The 21,804-nt window shown below is 50.6% G+C and overlaps 6 protein-coding genes across 6 annotated transcripts; 4 read left to right on the plus strand and 2 right to left on the minus strand.

Annotated features, from left to right (window-relative positions):
• Positions 1-11,192: 11,192 nt before the first annotated feature.
• M431DRAFT_74321 (hypothetical protein) lies at positions 11,193-11,826 on the plus strand (the record flags this gene model as incomplete). The annotated part of the gene is made up of 2 exons (XM_024922212.1): positions 11,193-11,411; positions 11,497-11,826. The coding sequence occupies 2 exons, from the start codon at positions 11,193-11,195 to the stop codon at positions 11,824-11,826; spliced, it is 549 nt and encodes a 182-aa protein (XP_024779184.1).
• A 340-nt stretch (positions 11,827-12,166) lies between these two features.
• M431DRAFT_491103 (hypothetical protein) lies at positions 12,167-13,085 on the minus strand (the record flags this gene model as incomplete). The annotated part of the gene is made up of 3 exons (XM_024916871.1): positions 12,167-12,595; positions 12,668-12,844; positions 12,930-13,085. The coding sequence occupies 3 exons, from the start codon at positions 13,083-13,085 to the stop codon at positions 12,167-12,169; spliced, it is 762 nt and encodes a 253-aa protein (XP_024779185.1).
• An 877-nt stretch (positions 13,086-13,962) lies between these two features.
• Positions 13,963-14,996, plus strand: M431DRAFT_74171 (hypothetical protein; the record flags this gene model as incomplete). Its single annotated transcript, XM_024922202.1, has 2 exons — positions 13,963-14,150; positions 14,210-14,996. 2 exons carry the CDS (start codon positions 13,963-13,965, stop codon positions 14,994-14,996), a joined length of 975 nt encoding a protein of 324 aa, XP_024779186.1.
• Positions 14,997-16,137: 1,141 nt separating this feature from the next.
• Positions 16,138-17,238, plus strand: M431DRAFT_74824 (hypothetical protein; the record flags this gene model as incomplete). Its single annotated transcript, XM_024922271.1, has 2 exons — positions 16,138-16,183; positions 16,289-17,238. The coding sequence occupies 2 exons, from the start codon at positions 16,138-16,140 to the stop codon at positions 17,236-17,238; spliced, it is 996 nt and encodes a 331-aa protein (XP_024779187.1).
• A 233-nt stretch (positions 17,239-17,471) lies between these two features.
• M431DRAFT_75654 (hypothetical protein) lies at positions 17,472-19,034 on the minus strand (the record flags this gene model as incomplete). The annotated part of the gene is made up of 3 exons (XM_024922369.1): positions 17,472-18,607; positions 18,670-18,951; positions 19,007-19,034. 3 exons carry the CDS (start codon positions 19,032-19,034, stop codon positions 17,472-17,474), a joined length of 1,446 nt encoding a protein of 481 aa, XP_024779188.1.
• A 594-nt stretch (positions 19,035-19,628) lies between these two features.
• M431DRAFT_491107 (hypothetical protein) lies at positions 19,629-21,798 on the plus strand (the record flags this gene model as incomplete). The annotated part of the gene is made up of 2 exons (XM_024916872.1): positions 19,629-19,939; positions 20,010-21,798. 2 exons carry the CDS (start codon positions 19,629-19,631, stop codon positions 21,796-21,798), a joined length of 2,100 nt encoding a protein of 699 aa, XP_024779189.1.
• Between the last annotated feature and the right edge of the window lie 6 nt (positions 21,799-21,804).

The following is a 21,804-nucleotide window of genomic DNA, read 5'->3' on the forward strand; positions in this document are numbered from 1 at the left end:
ACGTTTTTCCAGCCAACCAGGAAGTGCTCCATTTAGCGACTCAACAGCGGCATCAGGGACGTCGATTTCGCCAACTTGGCTTGCCCCAGCTGCCTGTTGAGATGTCGTCTCATCAGGAAGACCCTGCTCAATAACCATTTTCATTTCCGCGCCCAAAATGCCACGGAATTTTCGAACGATTCGGAAAAGCTTCTGATGAGATCTCTTGGCGCTATCCCGGAGAGCGTTAATGTTGGTATCTTTCCAGCTGGCCATGAGAAGAACGTCCTTCATTTTCTTATCAAGTGAGGCCCGGCCCTTTTGGATAGCAGCCTCGGCAGCCTTCTCGTAACGGGCAAAGTAGAAAATGAAATTTGTAAGAGCGTAGTAGATGACTGTCAGGCTGGGATAGTCTTGAATGAGGAGTTGAAGGTGGCTCTGCAACTGTCGCAAAAGCGACAAACGGGTTGCGAATTGCCCAACGATGGAGGTCAAAAAGTACGTCTCCAAGCTCTGGATAAGCGACACAGTATATTCTTGCAGTTCAGTGGGAGAATCAACCATAGAGAGTGGAACAGCAACGACAACTTGGTAGGCGATAAACCACCATGAATAAGCGTCCTCTTGGCATTTCGTTTGTTCCGTCTCAAATAGATTAGCCCATGTTGACAGCTCCAATCGTCGCCAGCGAACAATAGTATCCGTGAGCGCGTTATAAAGCGACAGAACAGCATACACCTTGCTAGCCCACCCGCCGAATTGCCATTCGTAAACGTGAGCGTGTAGATGCTCTACCTTTGGTAAGATCTTGGCTAGGGGATCTTCATGGATGAGCTCAAGGACGTTGTTGCAGCTCTGAATGACGTCTGCTAGCGGCTGCATGTGGCCAATCTCATCGACAAGCTGCAGTTCGCGGAACCTAGCCTTGATCTTGCCAATGAGAATCACAAGTTGTCGGGCTTCAGGCAAGTTGGGGCTAGTATAGAAGCTGTATGACTTGTCTTTCTCGGACGTTTGCAGCCCATTGAGCTTGTCGTCAAGTAGAAGCGTTGTGCTTGCGAGCATTCTGCTGTTCAGTTCACGATCAAGATATGACTGATCTTTGGTTTCGTTCGCAACCCTATTGCCCACATTTCTGCTCAAGTTTTGGATCGAGACTTGGGCATCCTCTCTATCCAGGAATATCTTCCTGTGAGCTTCGGCAACCCTGAGAGACATGTTGCGGACAGTGTCCTTCTTGTTCCCTGAACTAACAGTCTCCTTATCAGCATCATACGTCGGGAACAGTTCATTAAACTCCTGTTCATCGATTTCTTCCTCATCCTCCAAGGAACCACGGAATTGGTAGATGCTGCCTTTTGTCTCTTCTGCCTTTCGGTCTGCTTCGAGTTTCTTGCTCCACTCGTCGTAAAACCCGTGGAAGCATTCGAAAATAGCCTCTCGCATGCCTGGTCGGAAACTTTCGCTCCCTTCAATATTCACAGCAACTCGGACAAGGCTGAGGAATTCAAAGTTCTTCTCGAAAGAGGATTGCATGGTGACATCCCAGGTTGCCCCTCCGAAGAACGGTGTCATCTCTAAAAGCTGGGATGTAGGCGATGTCAGCGATGAAGCTGCGGCTGCATCATAGAGTGATAGGCCGACGCGTAGGCACTGCAAGAGGTTCGCAGCAGGCCTGGTCATATCCTGGTATGCTTCGAATCGAGCTGTAAGTCGATCTTGTAGCCTCTTGACATTTTCCTTTACCAGTGCCAACCCTTCCCTGTCAACTGAAGAATTGATATTGTCAGAGAACTCTAGTGCCGATCGAAGAGCTGGGCTTGTGATCGCCTTCAGGACATTAGAGAATTCCGCATGCAGCCGGCTAAGTTCTGACTGCTCTGGTCGGAACACTGGTTGGACCTCTTCAGGCAATGGACCCATGTTGGAAAGCTCCTGACTGAGCAATTCAATACGCTCATTTGTGTTTTGTCCAGTAAACTTGCTTTCAAAGGCAATAAGTGAAGATATCTTATCAGAAATGCCATTCTGAAGCTCCTCAAAGAACTCTCTTTCCATCTTGGGGCGTAGCTGAGGATCAAAGACGCGGTCAGGAACGTAGAGCCCCAGAACGCCAACACTGAAGTGAGTCCATGCCAGTGCAGACAGATATGTGTGTCGCTCATCGTTTTTCTTCGCTAGCAGAGAAGCCATGGCCGGAATCAGATGCTGTTCGGCTACCTGCTGAAGATGGAGAGGCTCAATGGCTCTCAGGAAGGCATCAAAGGGGCTAACAGCCATATCGCCGTTCGTCTGGGCTTGTTCCTCTGCGTTGCGATAGGCGTGAATTGCAGCTTCCTTGAGGCTCGCTGAGTGCGCACCAAATACTTCGAAAATCAGCTGTTGAAGAATATTGTTCAGCTTCGGTAGCGGGTCGGCAGCTACTTCAGCAGACAGCGAAGCGACATGTCGTCCCATAGCCGGCAACTCCACATCAAGCAATGCCAGAGATCCAAGACTAACTCCACCCATAGACTGCAGCTTTGACCACAAGATGGGTGTAAACGTTCCATCCCATGGAAATTGATCCTTGTGTACCAAACAATCCATCGACTGTAGAAGTGCCGCTTCCCTAGTGGCACTCACAAGCGATAATCTTGTTTTGGTTGGAACATTTGACAAAATGGAGAGATCCCGGAACCCGCTCTCCAGAATAATATTGGGCGACACGGATCGAAGAATGTCGAATTGTCTCAAAGACTCGAATTCATTCGCCAAAAATGGCAACAGCTCGGCTTCTTCGTCAGCAATGCGACTCTCCAGAGACTCGATTCCCGTAATGAGATCTTTGACCAATCCATCTGTTGTGACAACACCGTCTCTGATGATTTTGTAAGCTTGCTCAAGAGTCTGCTGGGCTTTCGACAAATCAACAACAGAGGCTCCAGCCTTCCATCGTAGGTTGTCAAATCTAGCGCCCAGTCGGTCAAGTTCAACCGACCGATCAAGAACTGACTTGTCAGGAATAGGGATCGGCCTCATCAAATTCCAGAGCGATTCCATACTCAAACCGGTACTCAGTTTGAATCCGCCATCAAAGTCGTCCTCCAATCTTCCCAGTATATAGGTTGAAAGCTGACGGTTATTATCGGATTTCGCAGCCAGGATTTGTTTCCCTAGGAGCGCTGTACCCTGTGCCAAATGGGCCTGGAATACGGCCTCATCAAAATCACCCTTTGTCGCAAGAGCAATTGTGCGGTCCATGTAGTATCGAATAGCTCTAATAAACTGCGTACCCTCCCAAGTATCATGGGACAGCATTTCGAGCCCGAAAAACTCAGTCAGAGCAGTCAAAATTGAAGAGACGAACGCAGCCAACTTCACAGTAGAGTCCTTCGACACAGCTGCCACACGATCACTAATGAGAGATCTCTGTAATCTATTTAGAGAGATCAACTTTGCCGAGCGAGCCTGTGTTTGCTGCGAATCGAGAATGCTTTGGATGTGATACAAGTGTCGGTATGTATCATAACGAGCTGCATTCCACCTAGCCAAATCAACCGAGGGAAGCATGTTGCTGACAGTCATATTGTTAAGAGGGTGTAATGGCTATGTTAATGTCAGCGAATGAACCAACTTCAGTTACAAAAAGAGGTAGAATGTCTTACCTGAGCATTTGCCAGTGCATCTGAGGCAGCACCAGCCAAGTTTGAATACAACTCTTTGAGAGATAGTTGTAATCGCGATCCAAGTGGCGACTGTAGAAGCGTCAAAAATTCTTGTACGAGATTTAGGTATGTGGCGCGTTCAGTTGTCATTGAACTGACGAATCTTGGAAGAAGAGCAACGTCTTGGAGAGAAAGGTTCTCCAGAGAGACTAGACTGGCCTCCGGGTCAACACCTTCAGATAGTAGTGACTCCGAATATTCTGTGGATTTGAGGTATCGTTGGAGAGAGCTCTCAACATGCGACATCCTAGCAAGGGACGCATCTAGGACAGGCGGCGGAGTGTAGATGTGAATCTCAATGGCACGGTTCCTCATGGCACGAGAAAGCTCACCGTGACGAGGATCCATAGTCAAGAAAATTCGGAACTCAGGATGAGGCTTGACGATCCTAGGTTCTCCTCCAGGGCCGCAGTGTTCATTGATGCTAAGGAATCCATTGGGCTCAAGCAAAGAGTTCAATCGATCCAAAACGGAAGCATTGCACATGTTGGCGTTATCCAACACTAGCCACTGGCCAGTCTCCAAAGCCTTGACAATCACACCATCTAGCCACTCGAATCGAGGATTTGAAAGCACCAGAGGGCTGTGAAGAATCTCTAGAGCCCGAGAAAGCGAGAGGGATACTTCAGAACCGGCAGCAATTCGCTGGAGCAACGCCTCTATCGTGGTTCGGATAGTGACGATGCTGTCACTATCGCCATTGTAGTTGTCGAGCTGATGAAGCAGCTGTAGCACTTCACTTGGAGCCTGTGCAGGAACAACCGACATGACTGAATCCTGAAGGAAATCTCTCAGGTTCCGGAGAGTGGCATTAATCTCTCTCAGAGGATCCGCCTGTTCAAAGCCACCAACCAAATCCATGGTATCAATGTCTGCATTCATGGGGAACACGACGAGGGGCTTTCCGGCAAGTGCTGCAACATATTTCAACAGCACAGACTTACCATATCCTGAAGGGCTGCTGAGAATACAAGGGATATTCTGCTTCACACAGAGCATAATGGATTCGAGCTCCGGGAGCCTTGGTACAATGTCAATACTAGGAAGTCTCTCTGGCTGGGAGTTCAAGTTCCTGTCCAGTAAAGCAAGACCAACTTGGCCAAATCGAGACCCGAGATCATGGTAGAAGTGGCGAGAGTGTGGTTGCCAGCTAATAACGTGTCGAAATATCTTGTCTACTTCAGCACGGTCGGCTTCAGTGCGGAAACGCTGCCTAATTACGATGTCAAGGAAGTCTTCAACATGGCGAGTCTTCAGGAGCGGGTCGGACGAGCTCAGTAGGTTGAGCCATCTAAGGACATCTCGGAGGTTGAACTCCCACGGACTACCTTGCGCACCAAAAGTCTTTTCGACCAGAAGATGGTGCTCAATCTGTGTTACAAATTGGATCAACAAACTGATAACCTCAGCTGACAGCCGCGGGAAGCTGTGGCTGGCGATGAGTTTGAGATCATCATCTTTGAAGACATCGGCATATACAACGACGAATCGGTTGACGAATGAAGCGGGAAGTCCCTTACGGCCGCCACCCTGGTGGTGGGGATTCTGAGCTGCAAATAGACGGAAGTTTGGATGGCGCTTGAACACTTGATCGAGTTCAGAGATGTATACTTCACCACGGTGATCCAAGCAGGCGTTCAAACCCTCCAAGACGGACTGAGAAGCAAGGTTCATCTCGTCGAGAAGAACCCATTCGCCCTTTTGCATTGCTTGGAGGAATGGCGCATCTCTCCATGCAAAGTTACCTGCTTCCTCTCCCTCAACTGGGACATCTGTTCCAAAGAGATCCATTAGATCAGTTTGGTCTGACAGGTTGATTCTAGTCAATGGCCGGCCGCAGGCTTGCGCCAAGGCAACCACAAGAGATGTTTTTCCAACACCAGGGCTGCCTTCTAACAAGATGGGCTTTTGTGTTTGCATCGCTCGTATCACTCTCATGGCGTTTAGACGAGTAGTTGGCGCATGAAAGGCAAAACTTGAAGGATTGGAAGCGTCTGATGTTCGAACTGCGCTGAATCCTCCAATGGTCAAGTGTGATTCCGTGACGTCAAGTTCAGGTTGAGTCTGGTAAGTAGCAGAAACATCCCGGCCAAGGAGTTGCCCCAGCTTAATTAAACAGTCTACCCGTTGGCGGTGGATCGCGTTGATATCCGTTGCCAAAATAGCGGATGGGTTGGCACCCAAGCTATCAATAAAGATAGCAGCAGCTCCATGAACTATTGATAACACGACATCCTGATCTGCTGATGCATTGATGAACTGAACCCAGGCGAGAACCTCTCTCACTGAGAATGGAGCAGTGGCCATCGGTCGAAACGTAGCGCCAAACCAAGCCGCAAACTGTACCACGGCTTCAGCATAACTCTTGGCGGCCTCAGTCAACTTCGTCCGAGTAATGTCGTAGATATCATCGCTCTCTGACAGCGGAGGAACCCAGATCTCGGTAAATCGGTTTCGCAAGGCCGGAGAAAGCTCTTTCTTGCCAAAGTCACCTCCGGGATTCATGGTGGCGAAGAACTGATAGCCGTCTGCGCCAACGACGAATGAATTATCCACTCCCTTTTCAGCTAACAAAAGTGTTCTCTGAGGCTCAAGAACGGAATTGAGTCGTTCCAGAACCGAATCATCGGCCAATGAGATTTCGTCGAGGAGAAAGAAGTGACCACCTCGCATAGCCTCAACGAGCGCACCATCGGACCACTCAAACAAGGCCATGCTCCTGGTCTCGTTTGACGCAATTCTCTCTTTTGTCTGCGTGGGAATGCCATCAAGGAATGCCTTATCGAGAGATTTGTATCTTTCCAACCGATCTGCTGCTGTGCCAGATACATCTGCATTGCAGTGTCTTAAGACCTCAGTCACATCAGCGTCCAGTGCCTCAGTGATGGCGCCCCTGTTTCGGATAGGGCGTTGAGAACCAATGATATCTCCAGTCTCTGTATTCTGGTGAGCATTCACAATGTGCAATTGTCTGCCCAGAATCTCTGCGAGCAGCTGGACAACTGTTGTCTTGCCGCATCCAGTTTCACCAACCAAAAGAACTGGCTCGTTATTCTGCAACGCTCGAGACACCAGCACATACAACCTCCTGATTGCGTGAGTCCAAACAACGCCTTGCGCATTAGCCCGATCAGCAATGTGCTTCAGTTCTGGTGCCAGTTCTGCGGAGTAAAGGTCCTGGGGATTAAGGCCAACTTTGAACACTTTTTCAATAACCTCCTTGACAGCTGTTCGTTCTTCCTCATTGCGAACTCTTTCGGCCAAAAGCATGAATCCATGTGCGGCAATCTCTTCACGTGTATCTGCACTTCTGAGAGCCCATCGAAATAGATCTCGAAGAGTGGCGAAGCTGTCTTTCTGCTCAAAAAGTCTACTAGTTTGACGGAGTCGTGATAATTCCTTGTAGACATTGACAATACGCCTACAATCGGGGGGTGAGGTATTGCGGCTTCGCTGCTGAAGAATGTATTCCAGTTCATCTTCGGGAATGTCATCGAAATGAAGTTCGAGGAATCGATTTCGGAACGCCCTAGATAGCACTTTTCTGCCTCCATAAAGACCAGGGGGGTTCTGGGTAGCAAATAGAATGAAGTTCTCGTGGGGCTTAACAACCTCCTGCGTCTCAGGAATTAACAGCTCGCGGTTATCATCAAGTAGACGATTGAGGGCCTCAAGTACATCAGTCGGTGCCAAGTTCAACTCATCAAGAACGATCCAGTGTCCCTGTCGCATGGCCTGAACGAGAAGGCCCTCTTGGAAGCGCAATTTGCCATCTGCCCCCGAAATGTAAGTGCCCAGATATTCTTGAAGATCAGTGTGTTCGTGGTTGTTGATTCGGACGAATTTATTTCCGGTGAAGTTTGCCAAATACTCAATCATACTAGTTTTACCGGCCGATGTAGGTCCTTGAATCAGGATAGGGAAACGCCTAGTAGAAGTTGCTCGGACGAGATTGAGAAGATTTCTCTCCACGTAAGGAGTAATGATGTAATCGTCTCTCTCGATAGGTGTCTGCTCGCCTTGGAAGAGCCAGTAATGTCGATCCCGGCTCTGGTTTTGAAACTTGACATACTGTCTACCGTCGCCCGGTTGCCTTGGAGGCTGGGATAGTAATGACTGCGGATTTCCATGCTTGTCCAGAAGGTGGTGATAAATAAGCGGCAGAAGCATCTTCTCCGAATTTCGGTCCAGTAATGTCAAGAAACCCATGGAGAATCCCTCATACATTGCTCGTCTTAAACCATAAAAGGGGGCTATCATATTGACGTAGCTCAGCACTCGAGTTAGCGTACGGAGACTGAAGTGAGGAACTTCGTTCGCTCCGTCTACCAAACGCTTCTCCTCTGCCATTCGCTTCGTGTTGAGATACAGGCGTGCGATATCATCTCCCACTTGGTCATTCTTGTTGCTGCCATTGCCTAAATATGTCTTGATAATGGTAAGGAGATCCTTCAAGTCCTTATCGGGGCTTTTCACATAAAGCTCAGTGAACCTCGATCGAATACCAATAGGCAAATCTCTTTTTCCAATATCGGTCGCTGGATTCATTGCACCAAATATGCGAAAGTTTGGATGTGCCACAATCTTTTCAATCTCTCCCGTTTCAGAGAGAAGGATGGAAGGTCTCTCGTTAGGTCCGGTCAAGAGATCTGTAATGCTCTCAAGAGTGTCTGGTGAGGCTAGGTTGATTTCGTCCAAAAGAACCCAGTCGCCATTTCTGACAGCCTTTACCAAATTTCCTTCCACGAATGAGAATGCAAAGGTGTTTCCACCTGAAATTTGTATATCAAATTGCTCGAGAGTGCGGGCAAACTGATCCCATCTAGGCTTGAGTTCCAGTAGTGTTTGCAGCTTGGACTGGGTCTTCCGTCTCTTTGTGGGTTGGGAATCATCTCCGTTTCTCGCCTCGGCCTTCTCTGAGTGAGCCCGCTCCAACTCAGACACAATTTTGAGAAACATTTTGGGAGCCTCTCTCCACAATTTGGATAGTCTTGACCACTGTCCTTTGGCAAAGCACTTTCCGACCTGCTCAAGATATTTTTGGTTTTTGGACGCAGATATACCCGTTGCTGAAAAAAGATCTTCGAATTCCTCTTTCAGGGGCACCGCAAGACTTCGGACGTTGACGGGCTTGAAGCCACCCAAAAGGTCGCCCACCTCGCTCTGCTGTGAAAGATTGACAGCGATAAGTTTATGGCCAAGCGACTCAGCCAACTGCTGAACGACTGTCGTTTTTCCTATACCTGTCTCTCCGACAAGAAGCACCGGTTCGTTGAGCTTGACAGCTACAGCGATCTGTTCCAAGAGCTTCTTGGCATGCGAAGTGCTTGCAAAGGGTCGTTTTGACTTTTGCAGCCGGTTCACAGTCTTCTTTTTCCGCAGCTGGACTCGCCCAATGCTGAAGTGAACGTCATTCTCTTCCAAAGGGGGTATATTGGCAGTCAAATAATGGTCTGCCCGTTCTTTGGACAAATGCATCTCTTCCGCAATGGCATATATGAGTTGTTTGCCAAGCTCATCATCTGGACAGCTTCCCACAAAACAGTCGACCGCTTCCATGAACATCCAGTCTCGCGTGGTCTCGGTTATTGGTTCGTCTCCAGTTGTTGAGCCTGCAGCCAGCAGGCACTCCTGTAGTCGCCGGCACCACTTTAACAAATCTCTGAGGTTCATTTGTCGATCCATAAGTGCTCGTCCGCGGGATAATGACCGAGATCCGCCGCTGACTTGGGTCAGACGGCCATAGACAGCGATTATTCCGGGAAGAAACTTGTGCAGAATAGGATGCGTCTGCAAAACTACTTCCTCCAATTCTGGTTGAATCATGGGTTCTGTATACAGGGATTGCCAGAATCGCATGCCGACAATGCTGGGCAGATTTTCGCGTCCATTCATACCCATTGATGTCCTCACAGTCGCAAAAAGACGGAAGCTATTCGCAGCCTTTATCCTCTCTCCTCGGCTCGGGATCAACAGTTCGTTTCGCTCAATCAGAGGGAGGAAAGTGCTGAGAACTTCGGTAGGGGCTCGGTCGAGATCCTCCACTAACACCCATCTGCCTTCCTTGATGGCTGTGGTTAGTACACCCGGACGCCACGAAAAGCTGCCCGGTTTTGAGTCCGTCGAGTACAGGCCTATCAGCATCTTTGCGTCTGTTTGCTCGTTCAAGTGCAGCGTAACCATGCCGGAGTACATTCCGAGTTGCTTGGCCATTTCGTGGACAAGTGCCGTCTTTCCAACACCCGGCAGGCCATGAAGAAGGATGGGTTCGGGATTGCGGATCATGGCAGCGAACCGTTCGAGATTATTAGTAGTTGTCGCAGTCATAACAAGATCCGATGGGCCTCCAGTCGGTACGAGTGGTCGCGGGAGAACAATTTTGCCATAAGAAACCGCATGCTGGGTGAGAGACTGGAGTAAAGGCTGGCAATCATCTTCGGAGTCTTGAGCGTATCGCTTCACCTGTTGCTGCAATGCGATGATTCTCTTGGCACGTGCTTGCTCATGCAGTGACAGAAATCCATAATCCACCGATGCACCGTCGAAATCAGCAGTGATGGTATTCGCACTGCCGACGTGTGTTTCGATAAGCGATTCAAGCTTGAAATCGGAGGCGTGGAACAGCTGGCAGAAGATTCGAATCGCAAGATATCTCACTGCCCGGCTCTCATGCGCAAACAAGCTCTGCAGGTACTCGGGTGGAATTAATGAGCTGAAAGTTCTCAGATCGAAGCTGAAAAGTCGCCAGTATGTTAATAAAGCCTGCAGCAATGCATCTGCATCCAACCCCAAGGCCACTCCATCAAGGGTCGGCAGCACCAAGTGAAGCGAAGGTCCCTGCGCCGCTTCCTCTCCAGCTCTGGCGGAACATTGAAGAAAAGTCGAGAGATACGGCGCAAATGGTAAAATCCTGGCAATAGCTGACGCAATTAATAACCTTCGTGGTCCGTTGCCGGCGTTGAGAATCCATCGTGCGCAAATGTCTGAAAACACATCTTCGAAATGCACAAAGATTCTCTCTGTAAGTGATGGTATGAGCGCGGCTTCTGATACAGCATCAAAGAGCTTCGTCGACGACTGATGCTTGATAATTTCAAGTAATTCAGCGGGCAGATGGTCCAATGCAGCCGCATCCTTCAGGAGCGACCTCCTCTGCCGAGAGACATCAATCATGGCCATGATTGTGCTCTATGTCGAACGAATTTTCACCTCTCCTCTATGCTGCTGTCGCGTTTCTAAACTTTTTTTTTTTTTCTTATCGATGGATATGAGAGCACCCGCCAACTTTTTTTTTTCCTAGTCGGGAACAAGGGTGCGGGAAGGAGGGGCACTCGGGGCTACGAATTTCCGGACCAATCAGAGCCCACCCAGACCAGCAAACTTGAAGCTTTCGAAAAACTTCATGACAGGCCATCGCACGACAGCCAAAGCGGTTCGAGTGATTAACCCCACGAAATCGTCAATTGCGAATTGCCCACCGCCGCCGATTCCTCCCAAACCATAGCAATGGCCACTCCGTGTCGGTTCGCTGCGCGCAGCTGCGCTCGCCAGTTGCGATCAGCCGCCTCTCCCCGATCCTCCGCACAAATGCTCCGAGTGTCATGCACAACGAGACGGTACAACTCAACCGAAGCCGCCGCCGTAAACCCCAAGATTGCCGACATTGTCGACCAGATCAGCAAGCTCACGCTGCTGGAGACTGCCGATCTCGTCTCAAGCCTAAAAGTAAATGACTAGCAAAGCACACAAGTGGCTGACCAAAGTCTGTCATGCCACCAAACACTCGACTAACATGGGATTTTTTTAATAGAGCACGCTGAACATTCCCGACATGCCCATCGGTGGCTTCGCTGCTGCCCCTGCCGCTGCCGCCCCCGCTGCTGCTGCTGAGGAAGCCGAGGAGGCCCCTGCTGCCCCCGCCGAGAAGACTCTCTTCACACTGAAGCTGCAGTCAATCGATGCCACCGCCAAGGCCAAGATCATCAAGGAGGTCAAGGGTATGCTGGGCCTGAGTCTGGTCGACAGCAAGAAGTTTGTTGAGAGCGCGCCCAAGATGATGAAGGAGAACGTGCCCAAGGAGGACGCAGAGAAGATCATTGCTACCATGAAGGAGCTTGGTGCGGTGGTCGTGATGGAGTAAAGGAAACGAAAAAGCAAAGAAAATATCGGGAGGATATTTGCATGATCTTTATGACACGATAGATGGTCGAGGTACATGTACAACAAAATATTGTGTATTATATATTCAAAGAAGAGAATTCTTTTTTCTATTTTCCCTTTGCATGATATGGGCCAAAACCATTCTCAGTGTTTGCGGAGGCCTGTTTCCCAATTGCAAATGTATTTTCCCAGGTCCATGAATAGTACAGAAATTCTCTGGGGTATCTCTCAACTCCATGCATATAATTTTCATAACCTCAATGTGTACACTGAAACACACAACGCCGCCCAATGCAGTAGCCAACTAACAGGACAAAAATTCAATGGCCGTTGCCATTCGTCGGTGGTTGGTGATGACACTGCTGTATCTCCATCTCCTTGGTGAAATCGTCACCCTCTTCGGTCAGCAGGCGGTCGTCGTCATCGCCAAAGTCGCTCGTTTCCTCCCACAGTTTGTTCATCTCGGCGTCCTCTCCCTTGGGGACAGCCCAGATCCTCTCGCGCTCGCGCTTATGTCGTTCTCGATCCTCCTCGATCCGCTGCTCTACTTGACGCTTATCCAAGCCATGGGTCGCGGGTCGCCGCCGAGATTTTGACTCGGAAGCAGGAGCGTCTGTCATGTCAACGTCGCTGTTGGGAGATGCAAGGCCCAAATCGTCATCATTAGTACCGCGTTCCTTGATGACGTCCTCAATCTGCGTGACCGCTTGGTCTTCCAGAAAGCCCTTGTTCTGAAGGCCTATCAAAACCTGTTGACGCAGAGTTAGTCGAGGGCATCAAAAAGACAAAAGGATGGTTGCTGAGAAGAGGAATGCACATGCCTTGCGGACAACTTTGACATTGGCGGCTCCAGAGCCATCATCGGGGGCCACAGCATCGACAACTCTGATGATATCACGCTGCATCATGCGGATATAATCCGAGTGGCCATCCCGCTGAGCCAAGTCGAGGAAGTGCTCAATAAAATACATGATATTGGCACGTGTATTCATGTTATTCTTTTATGTGATACATGGTCAGCGTTGAAAGGGAAAAGGCAGAATTAAAACTCGTCAAAGTTCATCACCACCAACTCAAACTCACCCGCTCTACTTGCTCCAGGATACATGAGTGCAGGTCCTCATCCATGTCCTTGTATTTGAGCGCATATTGGGCTGCTTTTTGCGCCGAAGCAACGGATGCGTTGAGATGCTGCAGCTGTGAGCTGAAGCGCATGCGGACCTCGAAAGGATCCGCCATTTTCCGAGTGAATCCTCCGTCTGCAGGATTTGGGCACGGCTTTGTCGAGTCTGAATTGAATTGCTGCAGTGCGAGCGCAAGGCTGAGAGATGGAGTCCAGGGTGCGCCTCAGTGTGGCTTGTCCAGCTAAACCCGGGTCCTCGGTGAGTGAGCCAGCCACAGCGCTAGTCTGGATCGGCTTGCAGGTCGTGCTCCGTATCACTGCTCCGGGCTTTGATGCTCTATATTGATGCTATTGTGCTGTGCCACTCCGGGGCTATTATTCGACTGGCCTGGACTGGACTGGACTGGACTGGACTGGAGCTTTTAATTTGCCCGCAATGCCATGCAACCCACGGGAAAGAGCCGGGACGCTGCATGGCCCCCGATCTAGGCGATGGGCCCGAAGTCGCAGCTGGGACTGACGTTTCCAACGGTTCAGCCATGCCGGGAAGCCCCTGAGCTCAAACACACGCGAGCCTAATGTGCTCCATACTTTGCATACAAGTGATCGGAAATGATGTTCAAGATGAGGTGTGGCTGTGCATAGTGCGATTTATCATGTTTGCGCACCCGGAAAGTAACTAGAACCCGCCCTATTAACTCGGCCAGAAATAACCCTGATACGAGATGCTTGCTAAGCCGCCGACAATATAATGCTTCAGCCGCCCGGCTTCTGCCTGGATACTATCTTATGATTAAATCCTCGACTCTCCGCACGACAATATCTGAGGCGAAAAGAAATAATGTTATTCATATGATACAAGCATCAAACCTGTAAGAAGGTTCTTGCTCAAGTATTTTCTCAACATCGTGAAATTGTCCCTGAAGTCAATCGCCCCGTGTGCGAGTTATACAATCTCGCCACTCAGCAGACGGCAGAGCCCTTTCACACATCATGATGGGCCCCTGGAAATTGTGCCGTATCGTCTGGCGGCTGTTCTTGTCGATCCTCAGTGCTTGGTTGCTTCTGGCCCTGCTCTGGGCACTTCTTCCCTTCCCTTCCGGTGGACAAGACATTAACAACGGCGCCGACTACGCAACCAAGACGCTCCTCGGTGGCAAGATACTGCGTCGAGTATACTGGTAAGGACATGCAAATGAGGCGAATGAAGACCAAAAAGCTAACCTTGTCATCATTACAGGAAATACGCAGAGGTGCCCGATGGTTCCCGACAGGGCTTTGCGCTTGACTATCAGCTCAACATCTCCAGCCGCACCCTTGCCGTCTCGGGGTTGGAAAAGCCTATAGAGATATTCCGCCATGCATCGGCTGAGGGCAACGGACACACGGAGGAAGTATCTGCGACCGCACGAGCGGGTGACACGGATGGCGCGAACTTGCCATATTTCCCAGAGGCAGATGCACTCTTACTCTTCTGGCAGATTCACCAAGAGTATGCGACTGTTCCACTCAGACTAGTATGGTCGACACAGGAAGCGGAAGATGTGGCAAAGTTCGATATATTGCTTAATGATCAAGGACACGGAGATAATGCGCTTTTGTCTCTGACGATGAAGGGGAACCACACGTCGACAATCAGAGCCAGCTTCTCACCAGAGCCGCGTTCTTCATCGCCATCCAACACGTATCCTCTCCGCGCTGCAATCATACGGGCTCTCGCTCCATTCTCAATCTTACTCGCCGCAGTCTTTGGGCCACTCGCGATACTTTTCGGCTTTCTGGCGTCCTGGATATTCAAGGGTATCTGTCTTGGACTCGTGGTGTCGGGTATAGTGGCGATCTACGTGTGCTACTCCGGAAAACGTCCCCATGAGCTTGTTGATATGGCTGCAGACGAGCTGCAGAAGGTGAGAGATTCTGAGATGATGAGAAGATGGAGAGAGTCAGAGAGTGGTGAAAGAGGATTGGCGGGTAACTTGGAGGAGCAGAAGAAAGCTCCCGCTGAAACGGTTGCCAACATTGTTTGATAAAGACTTATTTGAAGGTAATTTAGCTGACTTGAAGCCCGGCATTAACAACACCTGTACATTTCCATCATGTAATATATCACCACCAACACCCCTTGTACGTACTTTGGCGAGAAGTTCTGAACTCATCTTCAAGTAACTTAGCGCCGGGTCTTTACCTCACTCAGTAAAGGAGACCTGCTTAACCCAATAGTCACGGACAAAAAAGAGGCGAACAGAGAAAATAATGGCATTGCTTCAAGTGCTTGTATTATTCTCCAGCAGAGCACAGCGACTTCATCCTGGTCTACCTGTAGCTTACAGTGGGTGCACGGTACTAGCCACATGTGGCGCCCATAATAGGCAGTCCGTGCTCGAAGTAAAAGTCCTGAAATAAATTCTTGAAAACAGACACACGTTCGTTCCATTCTGTCTTGTAATAATAATAATAGTATAAACTCCATAATCGATCAGTATTATCGACTCTCCATAGCATCAAGATTAGTAGTACAGTAGTGCCCGTCAATCATCGCCCATCCTAGTGGCGGCGAGGGCGAAAAAGTCCGGGGCAAAAAGCTCAGGCGTGAGCTTCGCAGCGATGAAACATCGTCGGCTGAGCCATTAATTCATGCCCTCCCTCCCATTCAGCTCAACTGAGTCGGTCAGCCAAATCCAGGGAGCCCAACACTTCCGTAGGCCGCCGTGTTCACACACACACACCAAGAAAGATCCTTGTTCCCTTTTTTTTTTCTGCTTCCTATTTGTCCCATTTTGACGATCCCGCTGGGCAGCAATCGTTACGGAGACAACCGTTTAAAAAGGGGGGAGGGGGCCAAAATGGCACTGTTTTCGGGATGGGCTCTCGCTCGTCGTTTTTTCTTATTTAAACTTGGACCATCTTGAGATGTGAAATAAAATCTAACTTGACCAGTTTTTCTCTCATCCCTTTTTTTCCATTTAAAAAAATAAACCTGCCACCCTGGCAACGACTTGGGTGACCAGGACTCTTTCTCTTCTCTCGCGACCCTTCTTTTCGTTGTTCTTTTTCTTTCGGCCACCTGTCACCGCTAGTGCTAGTAAACTCTTACTCCTGGAAGACCAAAACCAAACCCAAAACCAAACAGACAAAATGTCCAACATGCTGGCTCTCACGCATCACAGCATGCCCCAGCCGCCTCAGGACCTGACCATGGCGGTCTTGGGCTGCGGTAAGTCTTAAGAAAAAGAAATAAAAATTGAAGCCTCGCATCATCGCTTCAAGGCATCGTTTGACCATTTTCCTGGGCTCATACGAGATGCATTTTTCTTTATAGGCACCATGGGAATTGCCATCCTCAACGGCATCCTCACCTCCCTGGTCGAGATGCAAGGCCCCAAGCCACTACAATCTGGCGCCTCCACGCCCTCAGAGGAAGTCCCTCGCTCTCTGCCGTCTCGCTTCATCGCCTGCGTGCGGACCCCAGAAACCGCGAAAAAGGTCAAGAGCGCGCTGTGGGAGCACTCGTCCATCCTCAAGGTCGTCCGCAACGACAACCTCGCCGCCGTCCAGCAGTCCCAGGTCATCCTGCTGACCTGCAAGCCCTTCATGGTCAAGGAGATCCTCGGCGCCCCGGGAATGGCAAAGGCCCTGCACGGCAAGCTCCTCATCAGCGTCTGCGCGGGAATCACCGTCGAGCAGCTGGAAATCGCCCTGCACGGCGCCGTCCCGTCAAAGGACCCCGAGGAGGACGGCCGCTGCAGGATCGTCCGGGCCATGTGCAACACGGCCGCCCTCATCAGAGAGTCCATGACCGTCATCAGCGCTACCGAGCCCCCCCTGCCCCTGGAGACGGAGCTGCTGGTCACCTGGATCTTCAAGCGCGTCGGCGATGTCGTCTACCTGCCTGCCCGCTACATGAACGCTTCAACGGCCCTCTGCGGCTCCGGGCCTGCGTTTTACTCTCTGTTCCTTGAGGCTGCCATTGAGGGAGCCGTCGCCATGGGTCTCCCCCGTGCCGAAGCAACTAGGATGGCAACTCAGACCATGCGAGGAACGACTGGTCTTATTCAGAGCGGAGAGCACCCGGCTCTTCTCCGCGAGAAGGTGTGCACCCCTGGAGGCTGCACCGTCAGCGGCGTTCTCGTACTGGAAGAGGAGCGTGTGCGTGGAACCATTTCCAAGGCCGTGCGGGAGGCCAGCTTGGTTGCCAGCCAGCTTGGTAAGAACATTCAGGTTGCTGCAGTAGCCCCCAGGAATGACGTTCATCAACACTACGATGAGTAGGTATTTGGTCTGAGGAGGTACAGGTGTTTTTCCATTTAATGATTGTTTTAATGAAGAGGGAGCATTTAGCATGTCTTGCTTGCTCGGGTTGCCCAGTTATACAATAGAATACATAGAGTCATTGTTTTTCTCCTAAAGCATCGTATCAAGATTTTCCCCCAACGCCTGCTATTAATTTACCTTGTCAACCGTCTGCTATCAAGCTCAATCTTGATATGCCGCAGTCTTCCCTTTCACGCGTCCTCCACTCTGGCCTTCTTGCTGGACGTTGCCTCGGCCAAAGCCTCACTCGGTTTCCGCTTTCCATTCGATGAGGTCGAATGCTTCATGGCACGATCATGGGCTGCCAATATCCTAGCATACTCTAACTCAACGCTTCCTAGCGTTTCTGACAGTTTCTCGATCCTTTCGCCAACATCTATCTGGGAAAGGACTTCTTTGTTATGGCGATATAATCGCTGCTTAACAATGAGCTGCCACAGCTTTTCTTTATGCTTGTCCGCCGCTGTAGGAGACGGAACATAGTCGTCCAGTGACATGGTTGGACGAACTGATTTTGGAAGCTGAGACATCAAGTGCATTTCTAGAACTCGGGAAAACTGTCGGGGCGCAATCTTGGCCTGCAGCCGAATCTTCTCGAGATCATCTCCTCCAGCGATAAGTCGGGGCAGGGGTCCTGATTTAGGGACAGTCACCTTGGTATCAAGGCGAAGCTCTCTGAATTCGGGCATGCTTCGCAAAAAAGCCAGGTCACAGTTGTCTCGCAAGTCGTCAAAAGCTTCATTGGGATTCTCAACTGTGAACTCGTGTGTCTGAGGGTGGTCGTGGTAGTACTTGAAGACGGTGTTGTATAGACGCGCGCCACTTCCCTTGCCCTGAAATGGTGGGAGAATGATAAACTGCGAGAGCCTCGTTCTGCACGGAAGCTGAGACAGGTCCATATCACCAGTGGGTAGCTCCCAAGTATCCGCTGGGGAGGTTGGCGGTGTCGGTAGTGGTGGGAAGTAAAAGAAGCGGTAAACTGTGGCGTAACCTGCAAAGGTGTAAGAGCTCTTTTCCGCGTCATCAGCGGACTTTTGCTTGCGATAGAGGAAGAAGAAGGTCCATCGATCAGCGTCTGATAAATCCAACTCTGTCGAGTCCGACTCTGGATCATAGCCAATGTAGCTGCCTCCTTCGATGAATAAGGGAACCAGGATTTGAATTCGGCTGTTCAACTGTCTCACGGCAGGGTCGACAAGACTTCCTTTCCAGATCTCATACTGGCCATCGGGACCCTCGAACGTATCGTGCAGTGTTCCAGGAGGAGACCAGTTATCGCCAAGTTGTTGCGAGCTGCTGTCGAAGTCTGACCCCTTAACGAAAGCAACTACACTAAGGTTAGCAACTGCTGGTTAAAGGTAGAGTATCCCAACGTCGAGTAGCGCAAACCTTTTGGCAGATGGCCTCCCTCTTCCAGAATTTCCACAATATCGGTGGGCTCTTGCTCGCCAACGGGCTTGAACTTTTTGCTATAGGCAACCCGCAGGTGCGGGCGCATATCATTGGCACGATATCGCAGGTGGATCTTCAGGTCCTTGTAACCAAATATTTTCTCGTCGTCGCCAAAGATGGGATACGTGAACTTTGGGTTGAACGCCGCAATGGTCTTGAGGCCCGATTTCAACGGCGCCACGAGGCTGATATTGAGCGCCTCGTTGGCATCTTGGAGCCCTGTTTCGCAAAAGTTAGAAAGAGAGGTTTTGCTGAGAGCAAGATGGACCCTTACACTCTTCGAGGTCAGGAAGACCAGCCATGGTCAAAAAAGAAGAGAAGAGGCGCTAGGTTTCAAAGGTCCAGTGAGGTAGATGAACTACGCAGAAGAAATATGATTGTAGAGATAGAGAGCCTCTCTAATCATCCAATCAAAAAAGGAAAAGAGGAAAAGAAAGGAATGAGGCCGTGTTTGTCGCAACGAGGCTGGTCAGCTGCAATTCGGACCTTTGGCACTAAAAGCAGAGCGCGTCTGCAAGCATCCTTGTAACGCGATTCAATTAAGCTGCTGCAGCTGCTGCTGCGTTGGTGCCTCATATCCAAGGCAGAAACCAGCGCCAGGTACAGCACCTAGGTACCTGAGTACCGTCCTTTTGTTACGTCACGCATGCTAAAGTCAAGTCACCTGGTGGGTCTGCGAAACCCATCCAAAGCATCCCGTAACTTGTGTGGACATAATCCGGACTTGTCCATACAAAACCACCCAACACTGCGCCGGCTTCTTGATTGTCTTACGTGCCTTGCAGCAAAGCTTCTTCCAGCGTCGAACCGCCCTGCAGCTGCGTCGCCGTCTTTGTCTTGCAGCATCCTTCATACGAGAGCGCATATGGCGTTCACCCCTGAACCCCCTCTTCGCCATGCCTGAGATCGCGAGCAGTCCAACGCCAGTTGGCTCTTTTGTCTTCTCGTCCTTCGCTCTGCTGCTGGTGTCGCTAGCAGTCCTCCTCATCTTGCGCCACTACCTCCCTCTCCGAACCACGCCGGCCTTCTACGTCGTCCCCATCTTCTTCGCCCTGTGGCTACCGTCGATTCTCGTTCTCCTGGTTCCGATAGATCTTGCTTCGAGCGCCATCACCGACGATGTGGCTTCGCGGGGCATCTGGTTGCCTCAGCGCGTGGTCCTGGTGCTGTGGCGGATCACATATTGGTTGACATTCTGCTTGACATGGTAAGGAGAGAGACTCTAGATTCTAGACTCGATCGTATGCTTGTCGCTGTTTCTAACTCATCTCTTGCAGGTTCATCCTCCCCATCCTTGCCGAATACTCCGACACTGGCTACCGGGAGCCCTATGACAAGTTTATGTACTCTCTCCGAGCCAACGCGCAATTCTATGCCATGATTCTGGGAGCCGGCATCATCGGCCTGGTTTACATATTCGCCTCCTACGAGTTCTCCTTTGAAGCTCTCAAAGCGCTCATCATGGCTCTTTCTTACTGTTGGGGTCTCATTCTTGCCATCTACCTTATGGGCCACGGACTTGTTGCTATACCAAGACACCTACTCCGAAGCGGAAGCATTAGCGGCAGGCTACGGCGATTACAGATACAGGCGCCTAGGGTGTATGAGAAGATGGAGGACTCTCTCACCGGTGTCGAGGAGGTTGAGCAGCAGGTTTCAGAGCTCGGCCGCCGGAAAACCGGAAGTGCCGCGGCCTTTCAGGATTGGATTGAAGAGCTTCAGGAGATTGCCAATATTCCCGAGTCACAGCCTCGATCAGGGCTTCTCGACTCAACGGCACCTGCGCAAGCAGTCCCGCATGTCATTACCGAAAAGTATTTGGCCGACTTGACACGAAAACTCGTACGAGCACGGCACTCACGATCGCAATATGTTGGGGAGTGGAATCGATTGGTGCAAGAGGCTGCCAACCTTCAAACGATCCTGGACTCGGTCGCCTCCCAGAAACTTGATTTTGGCAATGTTTCCCCCCATGCCGAATTTTGGGACCGGGTAAAGATACTCACACCGTATTCTCGATTCGTTTGCTATTATTACGTCCTTCCTTATACTCGAATGGCCTTTGGTGGGCTGTTGGCTCTAGCGTCTGCCTGCATTGTCTGGTCGGAAATTGTCAAGTTCGCCTTCCCTAAGCTGTCCATCATTCGTGTCAGCGTGATCCATCACTGGGTTGGCGACAAGGCCCAGGTCGGATTCGCGGGGCAGGTCATTTCCGCTTTCTGGATTTGCTACATGTGCGCTGCAGCTCTCTCGTCCATGACCGGGATCAAGGTATGGCGCGGACGAGCTCTTGTCAGGCGAAACACCGGACACGAAGCAGCGTTCTGGTTCGCAGGGCAAGTGGCTAAGCTCAGTGTCCCGCTCTCATACAATTTCCTCACCTTCTTGTCCGCCGAAGTCTACCAGAAGACCATCTTCTACAACTTCCTTGGACAGTATGTCGATGTTACTCCATTGGGGAAATGGTTCGACAATCTCTTCCCCATCGCCCTCGTGGTGCCTGTCCTGGCTGCCACTTTCGGACTGTACGGCAAAGTCAAGCGGATATTTACAGGAGTGGACATTATCGAGGACGAGGAAGATAATCCTACGGGCTACGGCACTGGTAATTGGCGCGAGGGCCGTGATCTCATCGCTAGAGAATTAGGGGGCTCAACCCAACGACGCAGCGGCGCCGCAGCCAATGGGGCTTCGAGTCGGGCAGCTCCTATTCTCTCCATTCCCGCCATCCAAGATTCGGCTGCCACGCCATCGAGATCACCACTGCGATCCCCTGTCAGCAACAACCGTAGACTCGGCCAGACACAGCCCCGCTTCACCGACGAACCGCCCGAGGATGACAACATCTTCACGATCCTTGGACATCGCATGAAGAATACGGTCGACTCATTCGAGACACCGCAGTGGTTCCAAGATCTCGGACAGGGCATCAAGAAACCCAAGTGGATGGGAGGAAACGATGCCGAGCCAGCCAACACCGGCAGTGGGAGCAACAACAATGACAGCGGGACCGACATAAGGAGATGGTTCGGAGGTGGTGGTGGCGATAGCCATATCCGCATTTGATTTCAG

The sequence above is a fragment of the Trichoderma harzianum genome (genome assembly GCF_003025095.1).
Source record: "Trichoderma harzianum CBS 226.95 unplaced genomic scaffold M431scaffold_2, whole genome shotgun sequence".
NCBI lineage: Eukaryota > Fungi > Ascomycota > Sordariomycetes > Hypocreales > Hypocreaceae > Trichoderma > Trichoderma harzianum.